The sequence below is a fragment of the Anabas testudineus genome, chromosome 13 (assembly GCF_900324465.2).
Source record: "Anabas testudineus chromosome 13, fAnaTes1.2, whole genome shotgun sequence".
NCBI classification, from domain to species: domain Eukaryota; kingdom Metazoa; phylum Chordata; class Actinopteri; order Anabantiformes; family Anabantidae; genus Anabas; species Anabas testudineus.
The window spans coordinates 19,969,549-19,987,877 of record NC_046622.1 but is presented as its reverse complement, the minus strand read 5'-3'; the positions used below and the strand labels follow the sequence as shown (position 1 = coordinate 19,987,877).

Below are 18,329 nucleotides of genomic sequence, written 5' to 3'. Positions count from 1 at the left end.
GGTTGGAGCGGGTGGAGGAAAGTGTCAGGAGTGTTGTGTGACAGAAGAGTGTCAGCAAGACTCAAAGGAAAGGTGTACAAGACAGTGGTGAGACCAGCTCTGCTCTATGGGTTAGAGACGGTAGCAGTGAGAAAGAGACAAGAGGCTGAGATGGAGGTAGCAGAGATGAAGATGTTGAGGTTCTCCTTAGGAGTGACCAGGTTAGACAGAATAAGGAACGAGTACATCAGAGGGACGGCTCACGTTGCCTGTGTTAGTGACAAAGTCAGAGAGGCCAGACTGAGATGGTTCGGACATGTTCAGAGGAGGGATAGTGAATATATTGGTAGAAGGATGTTGGAGATGGAGCTGCCAGGCAGGAGGACAAGAGGACGGCCAAAGAGGAGATACATGGATGTTATAACAGAGGACATGAGGTTGGCTAGTGTTAGGGTAGAAGATGCTCACGATAGAGTGAGGTGGAAAAGAATGATTCGCTGTGGCGACCCCTGATGGGAAAAGCCGAAAGAGAAGAAGAAGAAGACACATATTATTGATATGATTATAAATTACGTTTCATTAAAGCAGCATGAACAAAACAAATGGATTATATACAGTGAAAAAATAGTTCCATGATACAAAAGAAAATGAAAAGATTTGTCTAATTGATGTGTTCTGTGTTCAAGATATTATTAATCACTAAAGAGGAATTATTCTTTTTTATTATTATTTATTATTCTTTGTAATTAAAGTTCATACATATTTTTTATGTTTCGGACTGTTATTGATGCTCCTTTCCCCATCAAATTCTTTTTTGTGTTCTTCTCTGGTTTCAGTAAGATAATGTAACATTTTGGAATAAAAATACAAATTAACAGTCCAAAACTGGAGGCCAGAATAGCAAATATCTCTACAGCAACACTGAACTTCCCAGGAGAGCTGACATAAGCTGGGATAAACGTGATCCACACTGCACAGAAGATCAACATGCTGAAGGTGATAAATTTGGCCTCATTGAAGTTATCAGGTAGTTTCCGAGCCAGAAAAGCAAGAATGAAACAGAAAGAGGCCAGAAGGCCTATGTACCCAAGTACAGCCCAAAATCCTACAGTTGAACCCAGAGCACATTCTAAGATGATTTTGTCTTTAATTTCTTTAAAGTTCTTAAATGGAAAAGGAGGAGAAATTGTTAACCAGAGGATACATATTACAACCTGGATGAGAGTGAAAGCCAGAACACTGAGTCTCTGCTGTGTTGGTCCAAACCATTTCATCACATTACTGCCTGGAAGTGAAGCCCTGAAGGCCATTAACACCACCATAGTTTTCCCCAGAACACAAGAGATACAGAGGACAAAGGTGATGCCGAATGCTGTGTGTCTCAGCATGCAGGACCACTCAGAGGGTCGGCCGATAAAGGTCAGAGAACACAGGAAACACAGAGTCAAGGAGAAGAGCAGCAGGAAGCTCAGCTCAGAGTTGTTGGCCCTGACAATAGGAGTTTTCCTGTATCTGAAGAAGATGAATGCTACAACAGCAGTCATGCATGTTCCAAATAAAGATGCTGCAGTGAGCAGTGCTCCCATAATTTCTTCATATGATAGAAACTCTGCTTCCTTCTTCACACAGGCATCTCTTCTCTCATTGGACCCAAATTCAGGCTGACATTGCACACAGGTGATAGAATCTGAAAAATAACAAGTTGAACTTGCAGAATATTTTAATTCCAGTACTGACTTGGATAAACTGCAAATAAAACAAACAGACTGACATTACTACTAGACACTTCATGTCTAAATGTACTACAGTTGTATGATATAAAGATTATTGATTTTAAGTGTGAGATGTCAAACTTATTACATGTCTTATTATTGTTTCACCTTTTAAATTAGTTTTTAGCTATTTCATTATATGCATTTCAAAGTTATACTTGGAACCACATTGACTTAAAACAACACAAAAAAAACTACCAATCTCCATTGGCGTTCTCTCATTTTTTAAGAAGGAAAGACAAAACTTTCATTAGAAAAGTTTTAGTTTGATCTTTTTAACTTCTTAAGACAACTTTAGTACTAGTATAATATTACTAAACCTGTAATGTTGCTTATTTCTCCCTCTGCACATCTTATACAGTCATAGCAGCAGACAGGTTTTCCTTTCTGGAGAACCTTGCGAGTTCCTGGGGGACATTTCTCACTGCAAACTGACACAGGAACCTGCATTGAAAACATGACTGTGAGAAAAAAAAATATAAGCACTATTTTAGGAAAAGATGTTGTCTTTGCAAACCCTCTTTTTTTTTTAAAATTATAATATCATTAATTGCTCATTTGTGGCAGCTTACCTGTTTTAAATTCTGTGCCCAAACTAAAGACTTATTTTTCAGGCTCAGCTGTTTGTCCGCAGGTAAAGATGCATCATAAAGACCAACTGTGACAAAGTCCACAACACCATTTTCTGTTGGCTGCCAGTTTATAATTTCATATTTTGCTGGTAGGTCTCCATTCTCATTAAAGTAAACTTCTTCTCCTTCCTTTGTTATGAAATGACTTTTTCTTACATGCTGTAAAATCTATAACAGTTTGTAGTTATTAATATATATATTGTTGTACAGTATGATATACACCTTGCAATACTTATTTTATCAAATCTAAGTATTTACTCACCATGAATGGATCTAGCTGCATCTCGTAATTGCATGATTCATTACAGTTAAGAATATTATGAAGTGCATGAGCAACAGCATACACTCCTTTATAGACATTGTTGAATATGGGCATGAGTGACATATCAATGAAGCTGTGTTGCAATCCCCTCAGATCTTCATGTCCAGTACATTCTCTCTGATTCTCTGTTGATGAACTTGACTGTTTAAACTTACAGCTAAATAATGTCTCCCAGATCTCTGTGAATAATTCATGGCCCCACAAACTCACTGGCTTTACATCTACTATAAACTCACTCATGCCACGTACATGTGCTTTGGGGATGAACAGGCCTATGGCACCATCCAGAATGTGATGCTTATCCATCTCTGCAATTTGAGAACCAAAGATCCAGGCTTCACTGCCTACCCACTGGTACCCAGTCAAGTTGTACTGAGACAAATGATTAATTAGTACATCCATGTCAAAGTAGGAGAGGAAAGTAACAATCACCTTAGATGTGGAAATCTTTACAATGTCTATTATCTTTTGTATTTTGTTGGGTGGATCTGTTCTAAAGAAAGATACAGAATACTCCAGACAGATTCCCAGTTGCTGTGCAGTTTCTCTAAATGTAGCCATACCATTATTGCCATAATCATCATTGGATCTAACAGCTCCGACCCAGGTCCAACCAAAGTGCTTGACCAACTGAGCCAGAGCTCTGCTCTGATAATAGTCACTGGGGATAGTTCTGAGGAAGGACGGGTACTTGGTTTTGTCACTGAGACAAGCACAGGTAGCAAAGGGGCTGATCTAAAAGATACAGGATTAAATAAGATTAAAGGTTAAATAAAAACATTCACAAAGACGCTTGTATTAGCTGCAGTAATTATAGTGGTATGTATACACATATTTCACAAAAAATAATTTTTATTTTACTAATCTCACCAACCAGCGGGATATAAAAGGGCTCAATCACAGTAGCTACAGCCATGCAAGGAGAGGAAGAGGTTTCGCCGATAATTGCCTGCACTTTTGCAGGTCTGTTACATGGAACGTCGGAGGGTACAGACACAGCTTCATTACCATTAGTCAAGGCCAGTGCAACTCTCACACTTCTGGCAACAGAGCCACATGTATCATAGAGTTCATATCCCAGAGAGATGCCAGGTAGTAGGTCCGTGCTGTTATTAATCTCCTCAATGGCAAAAAGCATAGCCTGGGCAAACTGGAACTCTCCTAAATTCAAACTTGAGGCACAGTTAAATATTTGTACTAGCATTTAGGATTAAATTGAAACATGATTTTCGTACCAAATTTGTGTAGACATTTTTACTATAATGCTTAGATGTTTTAAATTATAACAAATTTCTGTATAATTTACATGGTGCATTCCAGTGGCAGTGGTTTGTTTTGGTAGGTATCTTTTCTGTTTTTCCAACTACCATGGAAAGCAAAGATTCCCCCCAATAAAATATCACCATCTTTAGAAAGCTGAGGATTTTCAGGGTCACCTCTTCGTTGGCACATCTGCTTCTCTGGCTGAGAGAAAGATGCCACTAACAAAAACTGTAAAAGAGCCAAGCCCCACTCTGGCCCCTTCTGTGTGAATGTCATGCTGTTTGAGAGAAAGAGTGGGTGGAATCATGAAGTAGATTAAGTTGTTCGTGTTGGTATTTATGCAGCATATGTTTGAAACATTTATCTACAAAATATAAGTATATAAGTACATTCATTATGTCTAAAAGACTGTCCTGTATTACTTTAGCTTTCTGATTTGAAAAGTTAAAAAAGAAGAAGTGATAGAAGACATTAAACAATACATTTGGATAATTTCATGGTTTCAGAATTTTCTTTAAATCTTTTATACACTAATGCGTGATGATGGCTTAGGTATGGATCATGTCTACTGGCTAAAGAAGCTAACCTCACTCTATGAGTGCCATATGGTAACAGATAAACAATTTACTAGTGCAGGAGTCAGCAACCTTTAACACCCAAAGAGCCATTTGGACCCGGTTTGACTGGGAGCCGCAAATACTTTTTGACATCTAAAATGAAGATAATATTTTTATACCTTTTCACTTTGTATAAACAACTATAGTGTGTACACTGTAGTGTCATAATGTGGTAGAGAGAAAATTTGATTTAATTTATGTAAAAGAAAAAAAAAATCACACCGAGTTGAAGCTCTCTTTGAAACAAATTAAAAAGCTTAACTTAAATTATCCATGTAGCATCCTTATATCGCCTGCAGGGTTTGGAGCGTGTAGCGGATGGAAAAAATAAATTAGAAAAAGGCATTTGCAAACAATGATAAATGAATATTTGTAAAATATCTGCATAAATATTTATTTTACCTGCTCCTGAACCTCTGCGCACAGCATCTGCAAATTGGGGCTGTACGAAGTCACTTTTCATCTTTACGTAAGCTGAAAATAGAAGAGAGGCGTGAGTGTTAGAGTGCGATGACTGTCACTATAGACGATCTCTATGTACATACGTCATTGACTGTTCTGTACGTTGAATAAAGGAGACGCCCCTCCTTGACCTCTCGATGGTGAGAAGCTGAGCGGGCGGAGCGATGCAAACTGAGACAAGAGCAGGTGTCCATGTGTCTTATTAGCTAGAGGCTAATATATCTGTGTCAGGGATGTCTACTTCGGCTGAAGCGACTGGAGAGAGTTCCCGGGCGGCAAGAGAGACAACCGCTGCAAGAGAGCCAACAGTGAACGGTATTTGTTTTTAACGTACGTCATGATGGAGTATAGCTGCTCACATACGCATGTGGATGCATGCGTTTATGTAGTTGTTGGGGATGGATTCCGTGTTTCAAACATTATTTTTCTGGTCTTGGAAGGTTCTGAGTATCAATCTATTTGTGATTCTGTATTCAATCAAATACTTATAATTTTCCCAACCCACGCGGAGCCGCAGTATAAGAGTGATAGAGTCGCAGGTTGCCGACCCCTGAACTAGTGGATGGAACCCACCATGAATGGCTAACGGAAGGCTGGACAGTCCTGATCTGATCCTGAAGAAGCCCCAGAAGAGAGCAGTCCCATACAACAACCACCCAATAACATGCCTCTGCACAACATGGAAGCTCCTGTCAGGCATCATTGCAGCCAAAATGAGCAGGCACATGGACCAATACATGAGCAGTGCCAAGAGAGGAATTGGTAGTAACATCAGGGGAGAAAAGCACCAGCTACTGGTAGACAAAACGGTCCCCAGAGACTGTAAGACCAGACATACCAACCTGTGCACTGCCTGGATTGACTACAAGAAAGCTTATGACTCAATGCCTCACACATGGATCATGGAATGCATGGAACTGTACAAGATCAGCGGGACTCTAAGAACCTTCATCTGGAACTCAATGGGAAAGTGGAAACCAACCCTAGAGGCCAACTTAAAGCCGATTGCCCAAGTCAACATCAAGTGTGGCATATACCAAAGTCTCTGTCCCCACCACAGTTCTGCACAGGCCTAAACCCCCTCAGCCAGATCATTCCCAAGACTGGCTACGGATACCGGCTACAAACTGCCTCAACAATCAGACACCTCTTCTGAATGGATGACATCAAGCTATATGCCAAGCCTGAAAGAGACATTGACTTGCTGATCTGTACCACCAGGATACAGAGCCAAGACATCCAGATAAGTGTGGTCGGATGGTAGCAAGGAATGGAAAGGTAGTCAGAACTGAGGAGATAGAACTACAAGAAGGCAAAATAGCAGATGTTGAGGATAGCTACAAATGCCTTGGAATCCCACAGGCAGATGGGAACCATCTGAAGAGGCTGCTAGGGAAACAGCTACCACTAACTACCTCCAAAGGGTAAGGCAAGTCCTGAGAAGTCTGAATGGGAATGGGAGGAATAAAGTCTGGGCGATCTCGCTGGCATAATAAGCTGGCCAAAAGAGCAGATGGAAGCCACTGACTTGCTCCTTACAATGCAGGGAGGGTTCACCCCAAATCCAGCACCCTGAGACTGTGCGCTAAGCGGAAAGAGGCCAACGATTAGTGAGCGTCCAGGATGAAACAACTAAACTCAGGCAGCAGGCTCCAGAGGAGCAAGGGAAGGAAGAGGAGGAACCCTCATGTAAGGACATGGCGTGGTATGTACCACCGGCAGATAGAAGAAGTGGCTGATGTCGACAAATCCTACCAGTGGCTGGATAAAGCTGGACTGAAGCTGGACAGCACAGAGGCACTAATCCTAGCAGCACAGGAGCAGGCTCTGAGTACAAGATCGATAGAGGCTGGGATCTACCATACCACACATGACCCCAGGTGCAGGCTGTGCAAAGAAGCCCCTGAGACAATACAGCACATAACAGCAGGATGCAAGATACTAGCAGGCAGGGCATACATGGAACACCATAACCAAGTGGCCGGCATACTGTACAGTATCATCTGTGCTGAGTACAGGCCGGATGTACCAAAGTCAAAATGGGACACCCCTTCAAAGGTGGTTTAGAATGACAGAGCTAAGATCCTGTGGGACAGTCTGAGATACAGCTTCAAAAACTGGTGATGCCCAACCAATCCCAGATAGTAGTGGTGGACAAAAAGGAGAACAAGGGTGTAGTGATAGATGCAGCAATCCCAGAAAACAGTCTCGAAATAGGTGTAATCCATATGCAGCCTGTAGACAAATGCATTCTCTACTTCAATGTGCTCCTAAACTCACAAATGGAGGGGGTCCTTCACCTCAGTGACCTCTAACCTCAGAAGACACGAAGCAGATGCTGCAAGGTCATTTTAATATGTGAACCACTTGTAAATATTCATTTACAGTGCCTATAAAAAGTCTTCAATGTGTTGGATGTTTTATCCTTTTATTGACATTATAAATCATTGATGGTCAATAAAAGTTGGCAACTCTGAAAAATATCTCATTAATGTCAAAGTGAAAACAGGTTTCTGCTAAATAATGTCAATTAAACAAAAATATATAAGGTAAAATCAGTGTTTGTTCTTCTTTGCAAAACTGCTCAAGCTCTTTCAGGTGCATAGACACTGGGTGTGAAGAGCTCTTTTTAAGTCCATCCACAAATTCTCTATTGGATTGTGGTATGGGCTTTTATTCAGCCACTCCAGAAAATTCACCTTCTTGCCGTTAAGCCATTTTTTGTAACTTTGCTGTATGTCTTTGGGTAATTGTCTGGCTGGAAATCAAATCTTCTCCCAAGCCGTAGTTGTCTTGCTCACTGAATAAGATTGTCATATATATTGCAGCATTTATTTTACCTTCTACCTAAACAAGCCTTCCAGGGCTGGCTGTCAAGAAGCACCCCCTCAGCATGATGTTGCCACTACCACGTGTGTTTGTGGTGATGTGCAGTGTTTGTCTGATGGCCAAAAAAATGTTAATGTCGTTGTCTTGCGTCTGTATCAGTACGGTCCATTCTGTATACTCAAATCAGTCCCTGAGGGACTAACTGGCCTCCATCACTGATGTACTATCAGGCAAACTTAAATACATATGGTCTGAGTGGATTGTAGAGAAAACAGATACCTTGAACTTTTCAGTCTCAACTTAACTTATAGCTTTAGTTTTTCTTTGTTTGTCTGCTACTGCAAGTATTCAAAGTACTAACCTAAACAATTCTGCCAACATAACATATACAAAACACACATATACAAAATATTTGATCAAATCTTCTATTTAATAGTTATCTTCAGTGTCTTCCATGTAATATTACTTTTTTTGTGTCTTTATGATAACCACATATTGTGCATAAGTGTAAAGTAAAAATTACTTCAAATAACATTAAAGGCACAAAAGAAGAAGCATGGTGTCAGTTTTGCTGCAGTTATCATTACTTTTCACTTTTCACAAGATTACTTTTAGTACTACGTTTGATGAAATTTAACTTGTGTGCATGATGATGTTACAAAGTCAAATACAATAGAAAATGCACTGATAGACACATTAAATGGTAATCAAGGTAAATGTGTTTTGTCTACAAAAAATAGATTTCATTCAGTAAATCCACGAGCAAGTATTGAACCAAATTAGATATCAATCTTGTGTACTGATTTCACTATAACATAAAGAATATTGTATTTTAAACTAGATAAAATGCAAAAACAATCTCCAGATATCATGTCATAAATTCAGTCTATATAAAATAGAAGCAACTCAAAGTTTGTTTCAGACATTACTGTGCAAAAATTTGAATTTTAATTAAAATGCCTATTTTGAATATATTTTGTCATATTTCAGAAGGTCTTCTGCCCCACTTTCCCCATCATATTCTTTTTTGTGTTCTTTTCGGGTCTCAGTAAGATAATGTAACATTTTGGAATAAAAATACAAATTAACAGTCCAAAACTGGAGGCCAAAATAGCAAATATCTCCACAGCAACACTGAACTTCCCAGGAGAGCTGACATAAGCTGGAATAAAAGTGATCCACACTGCACAGAAGATCAATATGCTGAAGGTGATAAATTTGGCCTCATTGAAGTTATCAGGTAGTTTCCGAGCCAGAAAAGCAAGAATGAAACAGAAAGAGGCCAGAAGGCCTATGTACCCAAGTACAGCCCAAAATCCCACAGTTGAACCCAGAGCACATTCCAAGATGATTTTGTCTTTGATTTCTTTAAAGTTCTTAAATGGAAAAGGAGGAGAAATTGTTAACCAGAGGATACATATTACAACCTGGATGAGAGTGAAAGCCAGAACACTGAGTCTCTGCTGTGTTGGTCCAAACCATTTCATCACATTACTGCCTGGAAGTGAAGCCCTGAAGGCCATTAACACCACCATAGTTTTCCCCAGAACACAAGAGATACAGAGGACAAAGGTGATGCCGAATGCTGTGTGTCTCAGCATGCAGGACCACTCAGAGGGTCGGCCGATAAAGGTCAGAGAACACAGGAAACACAGGGTCAAGGAGAAGAGCAGCAGGAAGCTCAGTTCAGAGTTGTTGGCCCTGACAATAGGAGTTTTCCTGTATCTGAAGAAGATGAATGCTACAACAGCAGTCATGCATGTTCCAAATAAAGATGCTGCAGTGAGCAGTGCTCCCATAATTTCTTCATATGATAGAAACTCTGCTTCCTTCTTTACACAGGCATCTCTTTTCTCATTTGGCCAGAATTCAGGCTGACATTGCACGCAGGTGGTAGAATCTGACAAATAATATACAAATAACATGTATATATAAGAGACAATCCATGATCACCAGTTGCTATAGAGATACAGTAACTGTGTCATACTTTACATGATCATCATCATTGCTTTAGTTATTTTAGCTCTTTGAAATCCAAGATATATTCTTCCATTTTGTGACTACTTTTTTTTTTTTAACTTAGTATTTACAAAACACTTCAAGGTATCATAGTAAGCACATTTGGTTCTTTTGTGTCACCTCATGAATGATAAAAAGGTCAAAAATTCATACATTATGGTACTGAAGTCTGAAGTGTGCACTTATGACACACATTGAAAGCAAGTCTCACAGTTTGGATTAAAGATGAGGTGTAATACTTTAAAAGTATAAACTTTTTTTTTTTTTACTTTTAACCTTTAAACCTCTAACAAACACATATTATATGTCATTGTAGAATATATATGTGTATATATATAATAATAATAATTATTGTTATTTTTTAATCAGAAAACAAAAAGAATGCTTGATTGGCATGTCGGACCGAAAGGTTAGTTCACTACTGTGCTAAACAAAAATATTACTAGACCTGTAATGTTGCTTATTTCTCCCTCTGCACATCTTATACAGTCATAGCAGCAGACAGGTTTTCCTTTCTGGAGAACCTTGCGAGTTCCTGGGGGACATTTCTCACTGCAAACTGACACAGGAACCTGTATGAACAACAACTATAAAATAAATTTGTCTTTTTAGCGTACTCACGCTGAAAAGCTGTAGTGGTGGTGACCCGTTCAATAGTTATGATCGGTTAAAATGATTTTTTACACAATATTAATGCAATTATATTATAGCAATTAAAAGGCTTAGTAGTGAAATAATAACTTACCTGTTTTGAGTTCTGTGCCCAAACTAATGAATTATATTGCAGACTCAGCTGTTTGTCTGCAGGTAAAGATGCATCATAAAGACCAACTGTGACAAAGTCCACAACACCATTTTCTGTTGGCTGCCAGTGTATAATTTCATACTTTGCTGGTGGGTCTCCATTCTCATTAAAGTAAACTTCTTCTCCTTCCGTTGTTTTGAATTCAATCTTTTTTATGTGCTGTAATATCTAAAACAATATAGCATGATAGATTGCAATACCTTTAAAAAGAATTGTAATATTTTTGCAACATGATGTAAAAACTAGAATTTAAGTATTCACTCACTGTGAATGGATCTAGCTGCACCTTGAAGTTACATGTTTTATTACATTCAAGAATATTGTGAAGTGCATGGGCCACAGCAAAGACTCCTTTATAGACATTATTAAATACAGCCATAAGTGACATATCAACAAAGCTGTGTTGCAATCCACTCAGATCTTCATGTCCTGTACATTCACTCTGATTCTCTAATGATGATGGAGACTGCTTAAACCTACAGTTAAATAATGCCTCCCAAAACTCTGTTAACATGTCATTACCCAACAAATTGACTGGCTTTATATTTAACATAAACTCTCTAATGCCACTGACATGTGCTCTGGGTATAGACAGGCCAATCGCACCATCCAGAATGTGATTGTTATCCTTTTCTGCAGTCTGCGAATCAAAGATCCAACCCTCACTGCCTACCCACTGGTACCCCGTCAGATTGTGATGAGACAATTTATTCATTAGCACATCCATATCTAAATGCGAAAGGAAAGCAACAATAACCTTGGAAGTTGAAAGCTTGATAATGTCAATTATCTTTTGTATTTTGTTTGGTGGATCTGTTCTAAAGAAAGGTACAGAATATTCCAGACAGATTCCCAGTTGTTGTGCTGTATCTGTAAATATCGCTATACCATTATTGCCATAATCATTATTGCTCCTTATTGCTCCAACCCAAGTCCAACCAAAGTGTTTGACCAACTGAGCCAGAGCTCTGCTCTGATAATAGTCACTGGGTATTGTTCTGAGGAAGGATGGGTATTTGCTTTTGTCACTGAGACAAGCACAGGTGGCATAGTGGCTAACCTAGAAGATAAAAGAATTGAGATCCTAATTAAAGAAAATAAAATATTCACAAGCACACATTTGCTCTCAAAAGATGGAGAAATAGTTTGTAGAATAATGCATTTCATAAATATAATTCTAAATAGCTTACCCACCAGTGGGATATGAAAGGGTCCGATGACAGTAGCTATAGCTACACTAGGAGAAGAAGAGGTTTCTCCAATAATTGCCTGCACTTGTGCAGGTCTGGTACATGGAGCCTCTGATGGTACAGACACAGCTTCATTACCATTAGCCAAAGCCAGTGCAACTCTCACACTTCTGGCTATGGAGCCACAAGTATCATACAGTTTATATCCCAGTGAGATTCCAGGTAGTAGGTCTGTGCTGTTATTAATGTCCTCAATAGCAAAAAGCATAGCCTGGGCAATCTGGAAATCTCTGAAATTCAAGCTTGATGCACACAGTTTAAATTATTTGTACTAGTTGAAATGTAAACAACACAATTAAACTATTTTAATTGTAGTTACACAAAGACTAGAAAATATTTTGTCTAACATAAGTATTACAATTTTAATATAAATGCTCAGTTCTCTTTCTATTTTTTTATTGTGTCTGTACCTGGTGCATTCCAGTGGCAGTGGTTTGTGTGTGTAGGTTTCCTGTCTGTCTTTCCAGCTGCTGTGGAAAGAGAAGATTGCCCCCAATATAATGTCACCATCTTTAGATAACTGTGGATTCTCAGGATCCCCGCTCTGCCTGCACACAAGCTCCTCTGCCTGAGAGAAAGATGCCACTAACAAGAGTTGTGATAATGCCCAGGCTCGCCCTGACAATTTCTGCCTGTACGTCATACTGTGTGAAAGAAATAAATAAGTTAGTGGAATCACATTCGTCAAATGTAGATCAACTGTTCATGTTAGTATTTATACATTTGGAGAAAAAAACAAAACAAAATCTCAATACACACTAACACTTTCATCCTATCATGTTCACTGAGCAGAAAACACTAATGGAACCAACGTAACAACCCTTACTGAAAGAAAGTTTATTAAAGAGTATTTTGTAATACATAAAAATAATGGTACATTAATTAGAATTACTTATTGCAGTTGTAATTATTATTTAATAAGTAAGTAAGTAAAGTTAACTAATGCATATACTAATCATTTATTAAAGGTTTTTATGTTAACTACATTACTAATGTAATACATTACTTTTTGTTTATAACAAGCCTATTAGCCTTCCTTTAATTAGTTATAGGCACTAACTAACGGAGAAGAAATACACTAAAAAGTGTTGTCTATTGCTGCTATCTATCGATTTATATGGAGTTGAGTCATGGCAACTGGAAGTCTTAGTTGTAAGGCCTGAGGAAAGATAATAGGAGACCTCTTATGTATCCTCCAGGTTGGTTTCATCTAATACCCGACATGAAAACAATGAAAGTGGTCTGTGTGAATAGGCCGCAGTCACACCTCTTCCAATCACTTCTAGCCCCAATAATATGAGTCATTAATTATGCCTTTCTGGTGGTTGTTTAAAGTGGTCTTGATTTTCCTAGGGAAGGAGGAAATGGAGGCATGATCCATGATCCTTCTGTGCTAGGCCGTCCTCCTGTAGAGTGTTTTTGCAAAAATAGAGTTCTTAACACTCTTCATTGCATTCATCTGCATACACCGTATTATCTGTAATGTGTTTTGGTGTATAGTCAGCAGGCTTTTTGCCTATGGGCCTGTGGGCCACGCTATAATGGGGTACTTGTTGTAGAAATGTTTGTAAGTCAGTGTGTTTACCTACACCAGGGGTTGGCAACCTGCGGCTCTTTCATCCTTATATTGCGGCTCTGCATGGTTTGGGAAATTAAATTATAAGTATTTAATTTAATACAGAATCACAAATAGCGTGATACTGAGAACCTTACAAGACCGAAAAACTCGTGTTTGAAACATGTAATTCATCCCCAACACTTACATAAACACTAAGAAATCTGCATTTTAAGTCCTGTCGATCTTCGGATCCACATACATATGTGAGAAGCTATTCTCCATCATGAACTACGTTAGAAACAAACACCGCTCACGCCTCATGACAGCTCACTGCGTAAAGATGAAAGTGACTTCATAAAGCCCCGATCTGCAGACGCTTTCTCAGAGGTTTAGGTGCAGAAGTCCCATCAACCAAGTAAAATAGGTATTTCTGCAGATAAATTGCAAATATTTATTTTTCATTGTTTAGTGACGTAGTGCTTATTTTCCCCATTTATTTTTTTAATCCAGGTCAAAGCTCAGCTACACGCTCCGAAAGCCCAAAGGCGATATGAGGATGACGGCTCACGGCATTTTCTGTTTGCTACATAGATAATTTAAGTTCAGCTTTTTAATTCATTCTTAAGAGACCTTCAACTCGTCATGTACAGAGAGAATAAGATTGGCACCAACACTGCACCTTGAGCTACTCCGTACTTTACAGGAAAAAAGGATAACTTGTAAGTATTAACGGTAGCACAAAACAATCTATTGGACAGGTATGAAGAGAAACAGTCTAGTGCAGTACTTTATTCCAGGCCAGTACATAACAAAATGTGGTGATCTACTGTATAAAAAGCAGCACTAAGATCAAAGAGTAGAAGAACAGAGCACATATCAGCGTCAGAGGCCATCAGAATATCATTAGTGTCATGAGCTGGAGGATGGACTCTATGGCCAGAGATATGACAGGACAGAACTGAGTAGTTAATCTTTTATTTAAAATGGCAGAACAACAGTCAATCGATGAATTGGATGAAACAGTCACCAGGTGGGAGGAGATGAGGCAGGGTGAGTATGGTGATCTGGTTGGAAACCGGAGGTGATGTCACAACTAAGATGGTCGACCAACAGAGCACATGGGCAAAATGGAGGACAACGGAGAAAGTTCAGGACAGTAATACAAATGTCACAGAAGCACCACGAAAAGATAGTCCAAACAATATTCCACAGAGCTAACTCAGAGGTCGAGGGTAATCCGGGTCATACACAAGCAGGCAGTTCAAAGATAAATCCGACAGGCAAATCCACAACAGGAAGACAATCCGGGTCGACACACAGGGAGATCCAAACCGAAACAGAGTGGAGGGGGAACCACAAGGGGAGAACACAGATCAGAGGGGAAACCCACTGAACCGGAGGGATAGCCAGGAAGCAGGGTCAGGTCAGGCTGGTCCAGAGAGGGGGAATCCAGGGTAGGAGGGGTGCAGGTCAGAGAAGGGGAATCCGGTAGATACAGGGACAGGTCTGGTACCGTGAGCAGGGGAAAAGACAGGGGATAAACAGAACTCACAGTACCAGGGGGTCAGGCAAGAGACAGGGTCCAGAACAGGCAGAGTCCAAAATATCCAAAATGAGTCAGTCCAAGAATGATGCGGGATAGCATCCAGGTAACAAGAACAGTCTATCGGGCAGAGAAATCAGGTGAGCGGGCCGGTATTTATACTGTGGGGGAAAACCAGGTGTGACCAATCAGGTGAGTGCGTGTGACCAGAACGGGAAAGGGAAACAGGAAACCGCCAAAATAAAAGCACGGGAGGAAGCACCAACAGCAACAAGGCTGGAATCATGACAATTAGTCACTTTCGGTCGCCAGATTGGAATTTATCAAAAATTTTATGTTTTTCTGCAGCTAGAAAAAAGTGTTTAGACATGAACTTTTCTAAAATATTTGATATGAAAGGTAGTTTGGAGATTGGTCTTTAGTTTTCTGGGAAAAGGGTATCTAGTCCAGGTTTTTTCAAAAGAGTTTTCACACATGAAATTTTAAAACAATCTGACACTTATCCAGTGAACAGAGAAGTACTGAAAATATTCAAAGGAGAGGGAGCAAGCAAATCAAAGCAGAGATTAAGATTTAGTTGGAATGACGTCAACTGTTACACTTCCCCCCTCTGCCCATGTCTGTGGGTTTTGTTTTGTTCTGTTGCTCACTCTCCTGCCACACCCGTATATGGACTTCCTACACTCTCCACTCTCAACTCACCTGACTAATTACCGGACTAATTACTGACTCATATCAACTGTTGGTCCCTTTGTTTTAATAACACCCCTCAGTCCTCTGTTCATTGCTGGTTTGTTCACACTACTCTGCACATTTCACATGGATCTACTCAACTCGTCCGTTCGTTCGTTCGTGTGTCTGTCTGTCTGTCTGTTAGTCACTCAGTCACTTCGCCATTTTGGATAACCCTGGACTGCACTTCGTTTGTTTGAGCCTGGTTTTCGTTTGTGAGTTGCCTGCCTTCTGCAGTGATTTTTGTTTGTTACTTTGTACATGTAGTTTGTCTGATAGTTTTTGTCCACGATTGTATGTAGTTTTTTGTTGCTACTTTGTATTTCTTGTTCGTGAGTTCGTTTGTGTTCATATCCTGTTTTGTGGTAGAGTGTTGGTTTCTAGTTTAACTATTGCCTGTGTTTCCACTGTGTTTTCAGTTCTTCCTGTGTGAGTCAGGTTATGATTTCGGTATTTTTCCACCGTGTTTTCGGGTCTCTTTAAGTTGATACGTTGTTGGTTTGTGTTAGTTCCCTTTGTCCCCTGCCCTTTTTGTTACAAAAAGATCCTTTTTGTTCGAACCTGTTTGGTCCCTGTCAGTCCTGGTTGTAACAGTCAACTGGGCTAGAACATGGTTTCATGCTTGAGGCAGTTTCCAGTAGCTCAGATAAGGACATGGGAGGAAAATGGTTTAATGTACTTTCTCCAGAGGCGCGAGAAACTATGATTGGTGAGGAGTTAGGGATAATAGAAGCTCTTACTGATTTAATTTTTTATTAAAATATGGGGGGGGGTTGGGTTTACTAACTTACCAACATTCTGAAATAGAAACTTAGGAGGTGACGAGGAGCAGTGAACAGGTCTGAGAAGTATTCAACTCTGGCATTCTTTACAATCATATTGTAGTGGGTGTGTGTCATCTTTAGCTTCATAATACAATTGAAGTCCAGTTTTCTTCCATGTCCGCTCTGCTTTCCTACACTTAGCTTTACAACTACGAATGCATGACTTGTAAGTCGCTTTGGATAAAAGTGTCTGCTAAATGACTAAATGTAAATATAAGAAAAAGAAGTCATAAACGAAGTATTATTGAGGGGAGGAGTGGAAAAGATCCCTGAGGTGAAGGTAGGAGGAAAAATACCCAGATGTTAAGTGGAGGGTCCTTCAGTGATGAGGAGTTCAATGGCATGCTGTATAGTAGCAGTGAGCATGTGGCTGCCATGATGGTTGGGGTGCAAATCATTATTCCTGAAGATTGAGGGTCTTTCCCAGAAGAGACTTGCAGGCAGACTGGAGTCATTTATGTTGAAGTGCCCTATTCTTCTGCCTATGGTGGAAATGGGGACAGAAATAAAGACGGACTTTCCACAGAACTTTAAAAACTTAAAAATGGCATAAAGATCCTTCTTAGTCAGTTCAGAGTGCTGGCGAGTGGTGTCACAGGATCCCACATGAACATTCAGCCGAAGAGTTACGAACCCGAGTTTTGCATGCATCCGATCAGTAAAGTGCCAAGATGGCCACAGGAGGAGTGTGAGCAGTGCCTTGCAGACATCTAAATAAGTCACTGGCTTGAAGCCAACAAGAGCAGACATGAAATCCTGTGACTCCCAAACCAGACTCCCTGCAAGTCCCACAAGCCAACCAGGCCAACCTGATTAGACTCCTTCTTCAGCTTGACGGCATCACTTACTTCTGGTGTCCACCACTGGGTCTGGGGATTTCCACTACAACAGACACCAGACAGCCACAGCTTCGAACAGCCACATTGACATTAAGGGAGAACATGGTCAACTTGAACTCTGTGTCCTTAAACTCCCTTGGGATCCCTCAGGTAGTCTGCACTGCTATTCAGCCTATATGCGCAAACAACAGTGAGAGACCTATCCCCTATCCAAAGGGTGCAGTGATGCAACTGTGTCATTCCAACACTTGTAGCTGAGCTGGGGAACTATAAGCAAGCCCATCCCAGGCCGCCGCCTCTCACCGTGGACAACTCCAGAGTAGAAGAGGTTCTCTCTACGGGTTGGGTTCCAGAGCCCAGGCTGAGAGTAGAGGTGACTCTGAGGGTCAGGCCGGTAATGCCAATCGGAGTGTTGTAGCGGTCCTTTGATTGATTGTAATCATAAAGTGTTTATGAACTGTTTTTAGCCTAGCCAATCACCTAAGACCTGATTGACTTGGGAGACCTGAGACAACAGGATTGCCAGGATTGCCCCTGGCAACATTGCTCCTGTGGTCATACCCCTGGGGCATTAAAGTTCACTTTCACCTTTTTATTTTTTTATGAAACTATGATGTTAATATTTTGAATATTCACAATTTTATCTTCTTTAATTTAGACACCTAGTTGTTCCGTAAATGTTAGACCTCATTGGAAAGCTCGGTATAGTTGTCTAGCCATCATTGTAGGTAGGGTAAGATGTACAACATGGATGAGGTGATATATTGTTTTACAAAAGTACATGCAAATCCGTCAAAATAGCTTAGATATTTATTTTTCTTTAATAAAGATGTTATTTTAACCCTCCACCAATTAAGCAGTTCTAGATCCAGAAAGAAAATTA

General features: G+C 39.9%; 2 protein-coding genes across 2 annotated transcripts; both read right to left on the bottom strand.

Moving 5' to 3' along the window:
- Positions 1-725: 725 nt before the first annotated feature.
- Positions 726-4,205, bottom strand: LOC113171925 (extracellular calcium-sensing receptor-like). The gene is made up of 6 exons (XM_026374665.1): positions 4,012-4,205; positions 3,580-3,877; positions 2,646-3,440; positions 2,324-2,551; positions 2,072-2,195; positions 726-1,666 (listed from the first exon to the last, which is right to left on the bottom strand). The coding sequence occupies exons 1-6, from the start codon at positions 4,155-4,157 to the stop codon at positions 726-728; spliced, it is 2,532 nt and encodes an 843-aa protein (XP_026230450.1). The 5' UTR covers positions 4,158-4,205.
- A 4,657-nt stretch (positions 4,206-8,862) lies between these two features.
- On the bottom strand, positions 8,863-12,524 carry LOC113166417 (extracellular calcium-sensing receptor-like). The gene is made up of 6 exons (XM_026366546.1): positions 12,361-12,524; positions 11,895-12,192; positions 10,966-11,760; positions 10,641-10,868; positions 10,344-10,467; positions 8,863-9,776 (listed from the first exon to the last, which is right to left on the bottom strand). The coding sequence occupies exons 2-6, from the start codon at positions 12,156-12,158 to the stop codon at positions 8,863-8,865; spliced, it is 2,325 nt and encodes a 774-aa protein (XP_026222331.1). The 5' UTR covers positions 12,159-12,192; positions 12,361-12,524.
- Between the last annotated feature and the right edge of the window lie 5,805 nt (positions 12,525-18,329).